This window comes from Bemisia tabaci, chromosome 1 (assembly GCF_918797505.1).
Source record: "Bemisia tabaci chromosome 1, PGI_BMITA_v3".
NCBI lineage: Eukaryota > Metazoa > Arthropoda > Insecta > Hemiptera > Aleyrodidae > Bemisia > Bemisia tabaci.
In genome coordinates, this window is record NC_092793.1 from 64,357,980 (window position 1) to 64,375,970 (window position 17,991).

The 17,991-nt window shown below is 40.2% G+C and overlaps 1 protein-coding gene across 11 annotated transcripts in view; it reads left to right on the forward strand.

Annotated features, from left to right (window-relative positions):
- The window catches only part of Fancm (FA complementation group M), a 160,568-nt gene extending 146,022 nt beyond the window's left edge, over window positions 1–14,546 (forward strand). For 9 of the 11 annotated variants that reach the window (XM_072305293.1, XM_072305328.1, XM_072305325.1 and 6 more), the window contains one exon: window positions 694–14,546. In XM_072305293.1, coding sequence (XP_072161394.1) covers window positions 694–1,266 — 573 coding nt within the window. In that variant the 3' untranslated portion in view covers window positions 1,267–14,546. The remainder of the gene's footprint in view (window positions 1–693) is intronic. The other 2 variants (XR_011900662.1, XM_072305335.1) reach the window with 2 other exon arrangements.
- Window positions 14,547–17,991: the final 3,445 nt, after the last annotated feature.

Genomic DNA, 17,991 nt, shown 5'->3' on the forward strand with positions numbered 1-17,991 from the left:
ATGTGTGAGGAAGTTGTGGTTTGAATGTTGATTCTTAGGTAAAAGTTCGCGAGAAACACGATGGTGCTACTGGTTTTCCCTGAACTCAACTCACAAGCTCAAAAAAAGCTCTCAAGTTGAGGCCAAACTTGAGGGGATATCCCACGCTATCCTGGGAGTCCACATCTACATCAAGACAAACTCTCCATGCAAAGATAGGGAGCAAATACATCAGCAGTGATGCTGTGTTTTCAGTTTTGGAGTCCCCAAATAAAGTGGCAGCCCTGTCAATATATTTGCTCCCTATCTTTGCATGGAGAGTTTGTCTTGATGTAGATGTGGCCTCTCAGATAGCGTGGGATATCCCCTCCATTTTGGCCTCAACTTGAGAGCTTTTTTTGAGCTTGGGAGTTGATTTCAGAGAAAACCAGTGGCACCATCGTGTTTCTCGCGAACTTTTACGTAAGAATCAACAGTCAAATCGCAAATTCCTCACACATGCAACATCTCCATTCCTGATATTCTTTCACATGGGTCAGGAACTGGGTCTTCGAAGACCCCTAATAGCCTTGACTTTTACCATTTTTAAAAATTTTAAAAGCAAGTCCGTTGTGTAAGGGCAAGAAAAAATATATTTTCTCTGCTGGTTTTTTCATCTTTAATTGACTTTTCTTTTGCTGTTTTAGTTTTCTAAAATTTTTAATTTTTTCTTAGGACTCATTTTGTGTGGACGAAGAAGTTTGGGAGGAGTATGATTGTTCTGAAGATGAGAAAACTTTTGAAGAAACTGTTAAGAAAACCACATGCAAATCTGGAAAAAGAAAACGAATCATAGATAGTAACTCAAGCTCTGAAGACGTTATTGAAATGCATTCCAGTTTTAATGAGGAGAGCATAAATGCGGAAATTACACTCTTACCAGATTATGATGACAATCTTTACACGACTAGAAAACCTACACGAAGAAAAATTTGTCATAGTGAAAAGTTTTCTGAGCTCAAAAAGATAATTGAAGCCAAGAAGTCAAAAAATAAACCTGGAGCTGGTACTCTCAGCGAAGAACTGGTGGGAAATTCTGTTTCATTTGTTCTGCAGAAGAGTCCAGCTGTTCAAAAGATTAATGATGTATCTGATAGTGATGCTGATTCGGATGATTTCTTTCTAAAGCCTAGTGGTCGTGGCATAAATATCAGGCCCAAGCCTTCTTCAAACTCGAACACTAATGCGATAGGAAAACAAACCAAAAAGAAAACAAAGATGAACCTCTTCTCCTCTGATGAGGACTAATTTGTGAATGAAATCAAAATAGTCTTAAGAATGTAAATCTTGAATAGCGAAATGGGCTGTGTTTGAAATTTCATCGTAAAATTGCAAATAATATTGCGGTCTCCTTACCCTCTGTAAGTAAATTGCAGTTCTGAAATTCATTTTGCAATATTCTGCAAGAAATTGTATATTCCATAGGTAAATGAACCTCTCTATTCAAGGGTTCTTGGGAAATTGAGCTTTCCCTTATCGCAGGGGATGATAATCTTAAAAGTAGAGCTGCGCGATTAATCAAATGTTAATCGTAATTGCAATTAATTTTTTTAATCGTAACCGTAATCGCATTGAAAACTTAATCGCCAAAGAGTCAATTAATTTGACTTCACGAAATTTGGAATTTCCCGCCGCGTTTTAAATTTGAAATTTCCGCCAATGTTAAGGTGATCCTATGTGATCTAGGGACGAGGCTCACCACTGCATAGTGCTGCTATGGGGTTTGTGGCTTTAAGAAGCAATAATTATCGTTGCATACAAGGTAACACAAAAAACTGATCCATAATGTGTAGCAGCATTAATACTGAGTAGAATGACAGCAAATTTGTTAAGATTCATTTTAAATTTATACCTGAAATTATGATAACAGACGCCGTCTATTGACTCAATGTGTAAGAGAGATTCATTATACAGGGTGTTCGAAAAGTCCCCTCCCCCCCTCTAACTTTTGACCTAATTGAGGTAGAGATTTGAAACTTGGAGGGTGTTCCTAGATCAAAGGGAGCTACTTTTTGACCCCCCCAAAATTTTGGGGGGGTTACGGACCCTAACTTTTTTTTTTCAAATGGGAAGACCCCCTTTGTGATACCTCGTTCGAAAGAACATAAAAAAAGAAAATTTTTCGCGCAAACCCGAAGTCATTATCTCAGACCGTTCCAAAATGGCGGCCGGTCAAAGTTCAAAATGGCCGAAAATTGGCACCTCTGCTATTTGCACATGGATTTGCTTGAAACTCGGTATCTGGGGGTATTTTGGCACGAGAAAAACGAATTTGACGTTAGATTTTTTAAAAAACCCTAAGTTTTCAAAATGGCCGCCGGTTTAGGCTCAAAGTGGCCGAAAATTTGACAAACTCGATTTTTGCCTGTGGATTCACCTGAAATTCGGTATCTGGGGGTATTTTGACCCGAGAAGAACAAATTTGACGTTAAATTTTTAAACAAACCCTAATTTTTCAAAATGGCCGCCGATTAAAGTTCAAATTGGTCAATAATTGGCAACCTCGACTTTTTGCCGATGGATTCGCCTGAAACTCGGTGTTTGGGGGTATCTGGGTTTGTCTCCTACCCAGATACCCCCAAACACCGAGTTTCAGGCGAATCCATCGGCAAAAAGTCGAGGTTGCCAATTATTGACCAATTTGAACTTTAATCGGCGGCCATTTTGAAAAATTAGGGTTTGTTTAAAAATTTAACGTCAAATTTGTTCTTCTCGGGTCAAAATACCCCCAGATACCGAATTTCAGGTGAATCCACAGGCAAAAATCGAGTTTGTCAAATTTTCGGCCACTTTGAGCCTAAACCGGCGGCCATTTTGAAAACTTAGGGTTTTTTAAAAAATCTAACGTCAAATTCGTTTTTCTCGTGCCAAAATACCCCCAGATACCGAGTTTCAAGCAAATCCATGTGCAAATAGCAGAGGTGCCAATTTTCGGCCATTTTGAACTTTGACCGGCCGCCATTTTGGAACGGTCTGAGATAATGACTTCGGGTTTGCGCGAAAAATTTTCTTTTTTTATGTTCTTTCGAACGAGGTATCACAAAGGGGGTCTTCCCATTTGAAAAAAAAAGGTTAGGGTCCGTAACCCCCCCAAGGGGGGGCTCCCGAAATTTTGGGGGGGGGGGTCTAAAATTAGCTCCTTTTGATCTAGGAACACCCTCCAAGTTTCAAATCTCTACCTCAATTAGGTCAAAAGTTAGAGGGGGGGAGGGGACTTTTCGAACACCCTGTATTGCTATTTCTCTCTTACACATTGAGTCAATGGGCAGTGTCCGTCATCGTAGTTTCAGGTATAAATTTACAATGAATCTTAACAAATTTGATGTCATTTTACTTATAAGTATTAATGTTGCTACACATTATGGATCAGTTTCTTGCGTTAACTTATACGTAACGATAATTTTTGTTTCTCAAAGACACAAACCGCACAACAGCGCAGCGTAGTGGCGAATCTCGTCCATAAATTGCATAGAATCACCTTGAAAAATGGCAATTAATAGTGACAAACCCGTGATAACATCCGCACTGGGCGTTTTCCATGATACTGTCGGTGGAAAAGGCTGGCAGTAAGTCAAATAAAATAAAAAAATAAAAAAAAGTTCGAGGGTAAATCAACGTACCCTGTTGCGAATTTTACTAAATTATTATTATTAACTTTTTGCCTTGTGCTGTGTTTGTTCTTTCTTCTCTTAGAGCCAATAACCTGAAAAAAGCCTAGTTTATTTCGGGCTGAAAGGATCCTCTAGAAACGAAGCCAGTGAGTCCTCAAGAAAAATGAAAAGGAGACAAAAGAATATTGAAGGAAAAGTAGCAGCTTTCGTAGTTTCATGAAAAATTCTTCAAGAATTTGCATATTTCAACTTCATTTTAGTCACAAAAACCATAAAAAAATGAAGATTACCAAAATTTGATCATTTTTTACCCAATTCTAATTGTGATCGTAATCGCAATAAATTTTGGTAATCTTAATCAAATTGTAATCGAATTCAAAAATCTTAATCACACAGCGCTCTTCCAAGCTTTCCAAGTATTTCTAGATAGGGGTTGAGTATCTTCTAAGGGAAGTGATTACTTTTTTTTCTTCTTATTTCTTCTATTTCTTTTTTTGTTAAGTATGAGTGAAAATAGGAAAGCTGAATCGCTGTTAACCACCATAGCTTCAATTTAATCTTTTTCTAGATGAAAAGCTGTACGATTTTGCGCAATGAGTGGGGGACAAACTGATAATTTCGCGAAAATACAATGATTTTTTCATATTTTTTTTCTTCTTCCAGCTTTTCATATTCTCGTGCAATCTGGAAGACTTTCAACCTCTGACTTATTGTGCTATTTGCTAACTTCTATGCAAAATTAGTCAAAATCAAGAGATATTGACTTATATATGTACCATCGTTATCTTCAGTTTTTAGTGCAAGGAATGTAATACGTATGTGAAAACTTTAAAAAAATCATTTCCACAGGCAAATAAAGCTTGCTTTTGTGAGAATGTCAAAAACGCTTTTGAATGAAGCCGCTGACGTGTTGAGGTTAGGTTTCAAATTAAAGTGACAGGTGATATGGAGTTGCTTTGGATGTTGCTCGAATATAAAAAAAGAGAACACTTTTCTCTGCATATAGTTTTAAAATTTCTGTTTTGGTATTTTCCGCCTATGACAAAAATTTCTTCCAAAAAAATTCCATCCTTAGGTGTAGGAGAACCTAAGGTCGAGATGCAATATTTAGTCGTATTTTGTTCGACGAAACAATTCGGAACACCTCGTAACAACCGTATTTTGCTCGAATATTTTTTATGTTAAGGGGCGTGGCCTATTTTTTTATTTTGCACAATTTGGCAACGTTTTCGTAACATTGTTTCGAAACAATCGTAACATCCTCCAAGCTTGTTTTGGCATGGTTGAAACAGGATTTCTAACCTCACTTTTGGCAGCTCCACTCTCATTGGCTGCGAAAAAAAGTGACGCAAATAACAAAAAACGGAAAACATGTTTCGTCGAACAAAATACGACTTTATATCATTGAATTTTTTGTCTCATCAAAATTGCCTTTTTATGTTAAACTGTAACCAGAAAAGAGTAAAATGATCCCTAAAAGTCGTGAAAATCAACCAAATAAAAATTGTCATAAAAGCTTAAAATATTGCAGAGATTTTATCCATTAATTACTCTATTACCCCCATTCACTGTGGATTATCTTTGAGGACATACAAGGGGTATTCGTAAAGTAAGTTAATATTTGTCATATCTTTCAAACTAATGAAGATAATTTAAATCTGTGGCAAGCATTTGAAGTTTCATACTTTCAACTTTCTAAATAGTTTCAGTTTTTAAAATTTGGTCTTCATCTGAGTGCCGAGTAAAATCAGTTTTCCCATACACGTCCCTCGCCACTGCGTGTCCAAAATTTATGCGTGCTGGGGAGTTTGCAGTCATCTTCTGGGATGCTCAAGGAGTGTTACTCATTGATTTCTTAGAAAGAGGCTTAACTATTGATGCTGACAGGTAATGTGATGTCGTGCGCAGACTTAAATTAGCAATCAATAGAAAACGCCTTAGGCTTTTGTCTCGTCAAGTGTAGCTGTTTCATGACAACACTAGGCCTTATACAGCTCATGTGACCAACCAGTTGTTGACCGCTTTCCAGTTGGACCTTTTCCTCAATTCCTGTATCCTCCGGATCTCGCTCCAAGTTTTTACCACGTTTTACTGAACTGAAAAAGTGTTTTGGCGGAAAAAATGCGCGGGCGACGATGAGGTGAAAGAAGTTGTACTAAAGTGGTTGCAAAAACAGGATTGACAGTTTTATGCTGACGGAATCAAAAAGCTGATGTCTTGGTATGAAAAATGTGTTCAACGAGATGGGGATTAGTGAAGTAAAAGGGTATGCAGACAGTACGTCTACAGAAAAAAGGGCTACCTTTTTTCGTCTACAGTCGAAACGTCTACATTAAAATTCCTACTAAAATTATGGGGTCTTCTCAAACATGAAACTTATCAATTTTGAACAAAAATTGCTTTTTGGAAATTTGCAGGATGAAGCCGCATCCTTCTGTCCTGCGAACTTCCCAGCGCGCGTAAATTTTGGACTTGCGACGTAAGGTGGAACTTATTTTTATAAATCGACCAATCCAAATGTTGCACGGTCTTAAAGGTTCTATGCGATAAAAAAAAAAAAAAATACCATAGCCAAAAAGATTTTGAGGAAGAAAATGTTTAACCCGGCGGGCACAGAGCCTAAAGATCGTTATTTTTCCGATCTTTTTTTGGCATTTTAACCGTCTTTTTCTTACATTTTAGTTAGTGGCAGAGATTTGACGCTAGATGTTTAGAAATTGGTCCAAATCTAGCACATACCTTGTAGATTACGGGAAAATATTTGTTTTTCTCCTAGATTACTCTCATTTCGCTTGATAACGCCCAAAAATTCCACTTGGCAGCTCTAAAAATCGAAATTTCACCGTTTTTGAATGTATATTGAACTTTTTGAGGGTGATAGGTCAAAATGTCCAGAAGTCAAAATGTCTAAACCCTGAATGCCTGAAAATCTAAAAAGGCCAAATATCAGTAATGTCCAGCAGACAAGGAAGTCCAAAAAGGCGAATGTCCAAATTAATGGAAAGAGTAATTATCCAGAGACAATATTCGTGGCGCGGTGCCTTCATTCGGTCGGGTCGTTGCATGTTTCTTTAATTTTTCCAAAAATCGTCTAACTTCTACATTTGCCACGTCGGGAGCATGCAAATGCTTTGCCATTCCGTCACTTTTGATTTGCACTGCTGTCATGTCAGCATTGGTCGAGCACCGTGCATCACGAGTCGATCGCTCTACGCAACGCCAATGTACAGTCGTGTCCTTACAAGCAGAGTGACGTTTATAAAGGAAGTTGTTATGGATAAGAATACATTTTTTTTTTTTTTTTTTTTTTTTTTTTTTTTTATTTGGCTTTCTGTGACAAACGGGGTAATATTAGCCATGTTTGTTATGTTTGTCAATATCACTTGAAATTTGGAAAATAAATCGCTAATGCATTTTTAAAAGTAAGGGTTTGCCTGCTCTCATGAACAATTTTATCACCATTTTTCCTAACCTGCATCTCTCCATTATTCGACGTATCTGTTTCTATGGCTGCATTCACAAGCAGCTTGCAAACCTGCACCCAAAAATCCAATAACAACTCAACCAATGCCTAATCTCACATTTGGACATTTGCCTACTTTTGAACTTATTTGACTGCTGGACATCACTGATATTTGGCCCATTTAGATTTTTGGGCATTCAGGGTTTGGACATTTTGACTTGTGGACATTATTTTTTGGACATTTTGACCTATTACCCTTTTTGAGCAGCCTCTAATAGTAGTAAAAATCTAAAAAATTGTGGAAAGCAAGTCTTTACCATCAATATGGAAGGAAAAATTTCAGAAAACTCCAAAGTATTTTATTTTTTGCCAAGCAATGCCCGCATTGGCGGAAAACCCGTCAAAAATAGCTCAATTTTCACCGTTTTTTCGCTTTCGAAAATTCATGGGAGGGTCATTCCACGCCTAGGTAGTCCGGGGGTATTTTTTTTTCCCCCTCCAAATGACCCAACGATATTTATTTTTGGACTCCTTAATACTCCTAGTTTTTGGAAATATATGTGGTTTACCTCCGTTTTGTTTTTTTTCTCGCAATTTTTACGTGTTTTGTAACCCTGTTGCTTAACTTCATCCTACTGTAAAAAGAGTGACAGTTTGATAGCAATGTTTTCTGGTGTTACCGCCAAAACCAAGTTTCAGGTTATGCTTGCAGTTGTCAAGAAACTGATTCAATGTGCTTCTGCAAAGTTTCAATTTTTAAAAGTAATTACTGTATATTATATGTAACTTTTAAAACTTAGTGTACGGACTGTCACACCCGTTACGCAAAACATGGGTTTTTTAATGTAACTATTTTAATTCATGTCATTTTGAGATGCCAATTTTTCCCGTACGTCTTCAAGTCAAGTACAGCTTTGGAATATTTTTTCCAAATTTTTATTTCAACAATTGATGGGCAAAAATGCGTAACGGGTGTGACACGTTACGGGTGTGACCAATGAGAAGAGGCTTCTATTATGCAGATGTTGCCTCACTTCTCACCATTTTCTCTATGGTTATCACAAAAAATACACTCATATGCATAATTAGAGGTTATGTATACATCTAATAAGAGAGAGATAGCCAACTTTTTTGCCATATTTCAGTATTTAAAGTGAATACACCTTATCTCAAAAGGACTTCAAATAGAACTCGTTGAACTCTCTCCGATTTGATTGAAATATTTTCACTTTATTATAGGCCCAGACATACCGTGCCAGGGTTTTTTATTTGGTTAATTCGAGCCATGCGAGGTCCAGGACCGCGGGGACGAAAGGCGAATCCTGGGTTACCCGAAGAAAAGCCCTGGGACGGTAGGTCTGGGCCACCCTGTAGAAAAATGTAGTTTTGGCATGTTCTACATTAAAATGCGTCATATTGCTGATTGATTTACTGCTTAGGATTGCCTACAATAAGAGTATGAGAAGAAAAGTAAGTTTTTTAACTTTTAAACTCTCTCAGAAATGATGGACCTCAGAGAGACAATTTGTCACACCCGTTACGTCACACCCGTGACGCAAACGGTAGGTCTGGGCCACCTTGTAGAAAAATGTAGTTTTGGCATGTTCTACATTAAAATGCGGCAAACTGGTGATTGATTTACTGCTTAGGATTGCCTACAATAAGAGTATGAGAAGAAAAGTAAGTTTTTTAACTTATAAACTCTCTCAGAAATGATGGACCTCAGACAGACAATCTGTCACACCCGTTACGTCACACCCGTTACGCAAACTTTCCCATTTTTCAGGGAAAGAAAAACAGATAATCGAAAACGGATCATCGGCAGTTGAAGCAAAAACCCTTGGCTTCATCATATAATTTAATCAGATTTTTACATTCATAAAATTCGCTGAGTTTCCACTTTACACTCACTGAGGAAAAACTCACTTCCAAAATCGGTCACACCCGTACGCATGCCTTTTAATTTTTTCTGAGGAATGGAACAAAGTAAAAACAATTTCTGATAAACTGAAATGATCTTTAAAAAAAGTTCTCTCTGCTACTGCAGATGATTTTTTAATTAAACCCCAAGAAAGAATTCAAATTCGTGTTTAAAGTTAAATTGTTGTCACACCCGTTACAATGGAATGACCCACGACACCCTATATTGAAAATGAAGGTCCGAAAATTTGGGGAAGGGAAGTTCATACCGTCTGTATGGAATAAAACATTTTACATGGTTCCTATGTTGTGTTCCTATTCCTTGTTGTGCAGTGCCCACAATCATTTCGAAAACGTCAAAAATACCTCAATTCGGCCGTTTTTCAATTCCGGAATTTAAAAGTTCGAACATTTGTAAAAAACAAGTCCATTCTTCCGTTGTGGAAGGTGTCGCACGGTGTCTCCTGATACATCCAAGATACTTCAAGGTATGAAGACATCTCTCTCAATCAACGAGACCAGACATAAGCTTTGCGGTGTACAAGGTAAGCCAAAAATCTGAAAATCCAACAACAGACGATTGGCTGGTCATTAAACACATTTTAAGGTATCTAAAATTTTCAAAAGATTTTGGCTTAAAATACGTAAAGAATGATGAGCCTGTTAAATTTTTTTCTGATTCAGATCTAGAAAATAACAAACTCAATAGAAAATCCATTTCTGCCGTTGTAGCCACCCTAGGCAAAGGTCCTACATATAATCTGGTTAGCCAGGAAACAGACTTGTGTGGCTGACTCCACAGCAGTGGCTGAATATTACGCTATTTATGAAGCTGTTAAAGAGATAAGATGGGCGTCACAATTTTTGTTCGAATTAGGAATGGGAAGGTATGCTCCTGAGCCTTGCTCATTATTTTCTGACAATGCGACAGCAATTTCTATGAGTAAGACATGGGAGGTTTCGGAAAAGACAAAGCATGTCGACTTAAAATACTATTATATTAAGGATATGAGTGAAAAGGGTAAGGTCAAATTAAAATTTGTGCCCAGTAAAGAAAATCCTGCAGACCTTTTTACTAAACCTTTGAATGGAGCCAGAACCAAATTCCTTTGTAACTCAATCAATGTGATTAAGGCTCCTTGAAATTTCATCCATGTTTAATTTTTTTTCTTTGAGAGTGTAACTCACTTTTGTGCTGTATTCTATTCTTTATATTAGGGTGAACACTAGGTGGAGGGTTCCCGGAACTAGTTCCGAATTTCGGAACTTCTGAGAATTTCCTAACTTTTCCCCAGAACTTCAGAAATTCCCGACATGTTACGGATTTTTTTGGATTCTCTGGAGCTTTCTCGGAAATTTTAAAAAACTCTGAGAAGAATCCTGGAACTTTTGCCGGACATGGAATGGGAGCACTGCGGACAACTCCTATCAATGCATTTTTTGTGTTTTTCGTCGTAAAAATCCGGATTTTTCGAAAAAAATTTCGACATAAGCGGTTTGCACCCGGCTCAAAAATTCGCGAATTCGTCTAAAGCGTAGTTTTTTTTAACGTTGTTCCATATGCAATGTCGCGGGACTGAAGAAAATTTCGTCTTAATCGTAGTTCGACTTAACGAACTTTTACTGTATTTAGCTGGTAGAAAGGTGTCTGCTCTGTTCTGTAATTTGCCTCAAATATTCATTCTTAATATTTCTGCATAGAAATGCACCATGTGGATGATTTTGAATACTTGTAAAAAAAGGGAAGATGTGCACCCTGCACCATCGCGAATTGCCTAAAGTTATTGCCTAAGTTAAAAAGTTGTTACGTCGTAAAAGTTTGTAAAATTGTAGTCAAATTGCGTAAAACTAAAATTTGTCAATATAGTAACAGAATATTTCTCATTGTGTAGAGTTAGCAGAGTGTATTTTGCGGGAAAATTAATGCATACTTCATGAACTTGGAATTTCCAATAATTATTCTATTAATTACTTGAAAGATAAAATATGATTAGTAAATCAAAAGTGATAAGCATCTAGTATGAGGTATACAAATTTATTTGCTGCAATGGTGCCGCGCGAAGCGCGGGTTGGCTGCTAGTTCCGAATATATGAATTCATCACATATCGCGAAGGGATTTACAATAAAGTTTAGTGGTTTGAATAAAAATTTCATAACTATTCGCCTGCGATCGAAATTCCAATCAAACTTAATGATTTTGTGAAATTGGCAATACATATTTTTCTAAATATTCCAGTAAAAATGCCTATGCCGGCGCTCCGCACCGGCAAAAGCGAGGAAGTCTCGTGCGATCCTCGCACCATAATGGGGGGTTGGGCTCCTTGGATGCCAACGGAGAAAGACCCTGGGGGTTGGGGTTCTTGGATTTCAGGTGAGGCAGCCCCCGAGGGGTTCGGCTTCTTGGATGCCAATTGGCACAACCCCCGAGGGGTTGCTCCCCTTGGAGGCCAACGGGGACAGCCCCTGGAGGTTTGTCTCCTTGGATTCCAACGGGGGCAGCCCTTGAGGGTTGGGCTCCTTGCGTGGCAGCCCCCAGGGTGTTGGTCACCTTGGATGCCAAGGGGGGTAGCCCCGGACGGTTCGACTTCTTGGATGTTAGGTGTGGCAGACCCGGGGGGTTCGGCTTCTTGGATGCCAATTGGCTCAACCCTTCGGGAGGTTCGTCTCCTTGGAGGCCAACGGGGGCAGCCCTTGGGGATTGGGCTCCGTGCGTTATAGCTGGCAGCCCTTGGGGGTTGGGCTCCTTGCATGGCAGCCCCCAGGGTGGTGGTCACCCTGGATGCCAAGGGGGGCAGCCCCGGACGGTTCGACTTCTTGGATGTTAGGTGTGGCAGACCCGGGGGGTTCGGCTTCTTGGATGCCAATTGGCGCAACCCTTCGGGAGGTTCGTCTCCTTGGAGGCCAACGGGGGCAGCCCTTGGGGATTGGGCTCCGTACGTTATAGCTGGCAGCCCTTGGGGGTTGGGCTCCTTGCATGGCAGCCCCCAGGGTGGTGGTCACCATGGATGCCAAGGGGGGCAGCCCCTGGAGGTTCGACTTCTTGGATGTTAGGTGTGGCAGACCCGGGGGGTTCGGCTTCTTGGATGCCAATTGGCACAACCCCCGAGGGGTTGCTCCCCTTGGAGGCCAACGGGGACAGCCCCTGGAGGTTTGTCTCCTTGGATTCCAACGGGGGCAGCCCTTGAGGGTTGGGCTCCTTGCGTGGCAGCCCCCAGGGTGTTGGTCACCTTGGATGCCAAGGGGGGTAGCCCCGGACGGTTCGACTTCTTGGATGTTAGGTGTGGCAGACCCGGGGGGTTCGGCTTCTTGGATGCCAATTGGCTCAACCCTTCGGGAGGTTCGTCTCCTTGGAGGCCAACGGGGGCAGCCCTTGGGGATTGGGCTCCGTGCGTTATAGCTGGCAGCCCATGGGGGTTGGGCTCCTTGCATGGCAGCCCCCAGGGTGGTGGTCACCCTGGATGCCAAGGGGGGCAGCCCCGGACGGTTCGACTTCTTGGATGTTAGGTGTGGCAGACCCGGGGGGTTCGGCTTCTTGGATGCCAATTGGCGCAACCCTTCGGGAGGTTCGTCTCCTTGGAGGCCAACGGGGGCAGCCCTTGGGGATTGGGCTCCGTGCGTTATAGCTGGCAGCCCTTGGGGGTTGGGCTCCTTGCATGGCAGCCCCCAGGGTGGTGGTCACCCTGGATGCCAAGGGGGGCAGCCCCTAGAGGTTCGGCTTCTTGGATGTCAGGTGGAGCAGTGACAGCCCCCGAGGAGTATGGCTTCTTGGATGCCAGGTGGGGTAGCCCCTCGGGGTTGGGGTTCTTGGATGTCAGATGGGGCAGCCCCCCCCTCCCCAGGGGTTTGGGCTCCTTGGGTGCCAAGGGGGGCAGCCCTGGGGAAGTTGGGCTCCTTGGATGTCCGGTGGGGCAGCCCCCTAGGAGTTGGGCATCGTGGATGCCTGGTGGGCAGCTCCCGGTGGGTTGGTCTAGAGGCCCATCGAGTGTCGACCGACCGGCGGCACTCGGTCGGCCACTAAAGTGGCGCTACGGGAAAAAAATGAATTTTTGGAAGGATCTGAAATGTTTAAACTCAGCGACCCTCAAGGACCCTCAAGAATACCTAGAAATGTATTTTGCACGGTTTGAACATTTAATTTGATGTATTAACACCCAAATAGGGCTTTGCAACCATATTTTGGCTCGCAAAAATCGGCCGGCGCCTGTTGAGCGGAAACTTCAATCGCTCATAACTCCGGTACCGTTCATTGCCCCAGCCTATTGGACCACTCGTTGGGTGCGGAAAAAGACAAACAATTTAAAAAACTGGATTTGGTTCAAATAAAAAAATGAATACCTTGTGAATTCTTTGTTTAACAGAAATTTTCTCGACTCAAAAGCTGAAAAAAGCACATGTGTTAACTTGAAAAAATGATACCGGGATTCTGACCTTTAGAATCTTAAAGTATGCAATTTCAGACGATTTTTCGTCCAAACCGGACCTCGATATCTTTCTACGTTTGAGCGATATTGAGGTTCAGAGGTTCAACTTCTACCTCCCCCCCCCCCTTGCGCCACCAAAAATTTATTGGGGGTCTGAAAATTTGGGGAAAGAAGCGCTCAAGTATGAGTAATCGATAGACAAAGTTTGAAGAAATTCCGGGGGGGCCGAAAAGCCGCTTTTGCATAAAGCTCTTAAAACAAAGAGGTGTGTGAAAAACCGGCCAAAAATGCCTCAAGGCATTTTCGAATTTTGATCACTTGGGGTGATACAGTAGCTTCCGAGACGCCCAAAACCGGTCGCCGTTTTGCTTAGAAGCGCCGGGTTGCGACGTTGCCATTTTTTAAAGTGGAAACCTTTAAAAATTCATATCTCCGCCGCATCTCAACCGATTTCAATGAACTTTTTTTTAAAATGTTCCTCTTAAATAGAGCTTTCTAGTGATGTATAGTTTCTTGGGGTTTACTTGGCTTTGAGTGGCACTTACGCGGTCTTAGCAGTTTTTGATAGACACAAAAATGTAGTTTTTATTTTACCACGATCGTGGAATCGACGGAATCTAAACAAAAACCAGTCTAAATATAAGTTCAGATTCTCACCTTTCTAACGAGCACAAGATCATCCCGGGGAAACGTTTAGTTTCCGAGATATGGCCGCACAAAGTTGGTCACATGCGCTTTTCCGCAATGTGAATGCGTCTTGTCACCGAGTCATTCGCGAACTAGGGGTCCCTTATGTTCAATTTACGTTGAAATAATTACACAGAGCAGTAAGGTGTACAACACGAGCCGTATTTTCACCTTCGGCTGCCGATGTGCGACGTTGCCATTTTTTGAAGTGAAAACTCTTAAAAATGCATAACTCCGCTGCATTTCAACCGATTTCAATGAACTTTTTTTTAAAATTTTCCTCTTAAATAGAGCTATCTAATGGCATTTAGGTTTCTGGATTTTATTTACCTTGGGGGGGCACTTAGGTCGTTTATATGGTTCTTTGCAGAGATTTTTCATACAAAAAATAGTGTTGCTATTTTTTTTCTTTCTTTTTTCTTTTTTTTCCCGCGGGTTGTGGGAGGGTTTGAAATGGCAAAATTTAAAAGAAAAAACTTTTAAAAAAGGGATTCTTTTAATCACTATTCTTTTTTTTTTTTTTTTTTTTTTAAAAAAAGAAATTTTATTTAAATATATCGTAACTACTACAAGTGTTTCTTGTATCTATCTACGTGGCTTAAAACTAAAACTTAACAAACTGCATTAATTTTATATGTTAACGTTAGATAATACTATGATTATCTAAAAGAACAGGAATTGTAAATTCTCTAGTTTATTATATTCTCTAGTAGTTTTTAATTTACCACGATCGTGGAATCGACGGAATTTAAACAAAAACCAGTCTAAATATAAGTTCAGATTCTCACCTTTCTAACGAGCACAAGATCATCCCGGGGAAACGTTTAGTTCCCGAGATATGACCGCACAAAGTTGGTCACATGCGCTTTTCCGCAATGTGAATGCGTCTTGTCACCGAGTCATTCGCGAACTAGGGGTCCCTTATGTTCAATTTACGTTGAAATAATTACACAGAGCAGTAAGGTGTACAACACGAGCCGTATTTTCACCTTCGGCTGCCGATGTGCGACGTTGCCATTTTTTGAAGTGAAAACTCTTAAAAATGCATGACTCCGCTGCATTTCAACCGATTTCAATGAACTTTTTTTTAAAATTTTCCTCTTAAATAGAGCTATCTAATGGCATTTAGGTTTCTGGATTTTATTTACCTTGGGGGGGCACTTAGGTCGTTTATATGGTTCTTTGCAGAGATTTTTCATACAAAAAATAGTGTTGCTATTTTTTTTCTTTTTTTTTCGGAAGGGGGTCTGTATTTCCCCTGATTCTTTTTAACATTCAAACTAGATCGGAAGATCACCATCGCTTAAAGTATAATGCAAAAATTTTGGTAAATTAGCAACACCACCTTCTCTTGTACAATGAGAGCGTCGCTTTCAATATTTGTACACGTAAAAATAGTGATGGATTCGGTGTTGATCTTTCGAACTGTGCAGACGTGTTTTGTAGAGCGCTCGTGAGACGGTAAAGCTTTTGGTTCGGCTCGCGGCCCGGGCATCGCGGCGCGCAGCGACCGCGAGATAACGTAAACAAAGTGCGGTTACGGCCGAAACTTCTATGTCGCTGTTGCCACACAAGTGTAAACATGGTGTGTATTGTTTTTGGAGAGACGATCAGTTCATCGGCTGTCAAAAATGCTACATCAGAGGAAAACTTGACTTCCTGAAATCGAGTCCAGCAAGAGTGAAAAATATGACGGATAAAAATCCGTTTGAGAAGAGTTCGCTCCTTTCAAGATCGCCCCAGGGGACAACCACGAGGACGAATACCGATGATAAAACAGATGATATAGCCACACCAGTATCAGTTGAAACATCGAATCAGACTCACCCTGAAATTTCAGTCAAGGAAATATTGGAAAAGGCTGAGGTGGTGATCAAAGAGGGTATTTCCATCACTCACAATGATACGAAAGCCATAAATCAGGTGCAAGGCCTTAAAAGCACGATTGAAGGACTTGTTAACATCGTTAAAAAAGAGGAAGAAAAAAAAGAAGAACAAAAAAAAATAATTGATGACCTTCAAAATAGATTGCTCGCGCTTGAAAAAAAGGAGCAAAGACATTCTGAAACTCGGAGAGAAATCCCCCAGCCTCAAGCAACCTACTCAGGGAAGTACGCAATTCTTAGCAATGATGGAGAAAACAACGAGGATGATCCAATGGACGATGAAGACCCAGAAGATCAAATCGTGGAAGAAGAAACTGACTGGATACTTTGCAAGCAGAAGAGGAAGAGAAACGAAGGAAGTGACTCATCCCCACAAACAACTCAGGCTAAGAAAGGAAGGAAAGCGGATACAGCGCGGTCCGGAAGCAGAGGAGGTGCCGAGAAAGTCGCCACATCTAGTAAAAACACCAATGGTTCGTTCAATAGCTCTAATGATAAAGATAAAAACAAAGGTACTAAAAATACTGAAAATAAAAAGGAAAATGAGGTGAGCAAGAAGCTAGTTCCTCCTCCATTTAAGGTTACCCAATTAAAATCAATCAGCGAGGTTAAAAAATTTGTTGAAAACATCGATTCTGATAAGTATAAATTAACAGCATTAGTTGGCAACGTCTGGAAAATTAAAACTGCAGACCACGAAACTTATAGATTAGTTAGAGAAAACCTTGAAAAACATAATGCTAAATGGTACACATTTTCAGACAAACGTCTTCGTCCAAAGGTTTTTGTAGCTAAGGGGATGCATTCTACCACTGATCTAGATGAAATTACAGAGGATCTTACATCCAAAGGTTTTAATATTGTTAAAGTTGTTAATTTGCTAAGCAAAAAAGACGAAAATGGGAAGAGGAAAGGTCTTCCATTACATCAAATCATATTCGATAACAAAGATGATACTAAGAAAATCTTTGAAATTAAATTTATAGCACATCAGAAAGTAGAAATCAAAAATGTTAAGCACAATCCGGCAAGGATTCCTCAGTGCCACCGTTGCCAGGGGTTTTTGCATACTCAAGCATTTTGTCATAAAGATCCTAAGTGTGTTAAATGTAGTGGACCTCATTTGAGTTTCTTATGCGCTGAGAAGAAAGTGGATAGTCCAAAATGTGTGAACTGTGGTCAAAACCACACAGCAAATTATTCCGGTTGCGAGATCGCTAAGTTTTTCAAAGAACGTAGGCTGGCAGATTTAAACAAGAAAAAACAAAAAAATAGTGGTAAAGAAAATTCAGGAAATAAATTAAGTCAGAGACCAGTCAGCAAAAATGTATCTTTTGCTAGAATGGCTAGCGATGGTAAATCCAACGATAAAGAAAATTCCGAGAGTCTGATGGAGAAAATACTTAATTTCTTAAATGAACAAGCAACTATTAATGCTCAAATTCTTTCTAGGCTTGATGCTCTAGAGGGAATACTTCTTGGCAACGATGGCACATAGGGTGCCTCATAGCAGAAGGCCAGGACCTCCTTCGAATAGTTTCAAAAGAATTCCTGGTAGTCACTTTGACAGGGATAAAATCCCCACTTACGTTGAGTCTAATTTAAATTGTATTGAAACAATTAAATTTGATAAGATTAGAATTGTAGCATGGAATGCTAACGGACTGACGGCAGAGAGGAAACTAAAATTATCAAATTACATAGATTTTTACCAAATTGATGTGGTGTTGTTGTCAGAGACTCACTTTTCCGACACGAGTCATTTTAAGAAGCGTGAATTTAATGTCCACTGGGTTAATCACCCTTCTGATAATGCTCGCGGGGGAGTCGCTATCATGGTCAGAAAAGAATTTCAATACTTTATATGCAATGAAACTAAATCTGAAGCGATTCAATCGATAGCAGTTACTATGAAAACAGAAGTAGGGGATATAACAATTGCTTCCATTTATTGTCCTCCTGGACCTAAGATTAAACATAATGA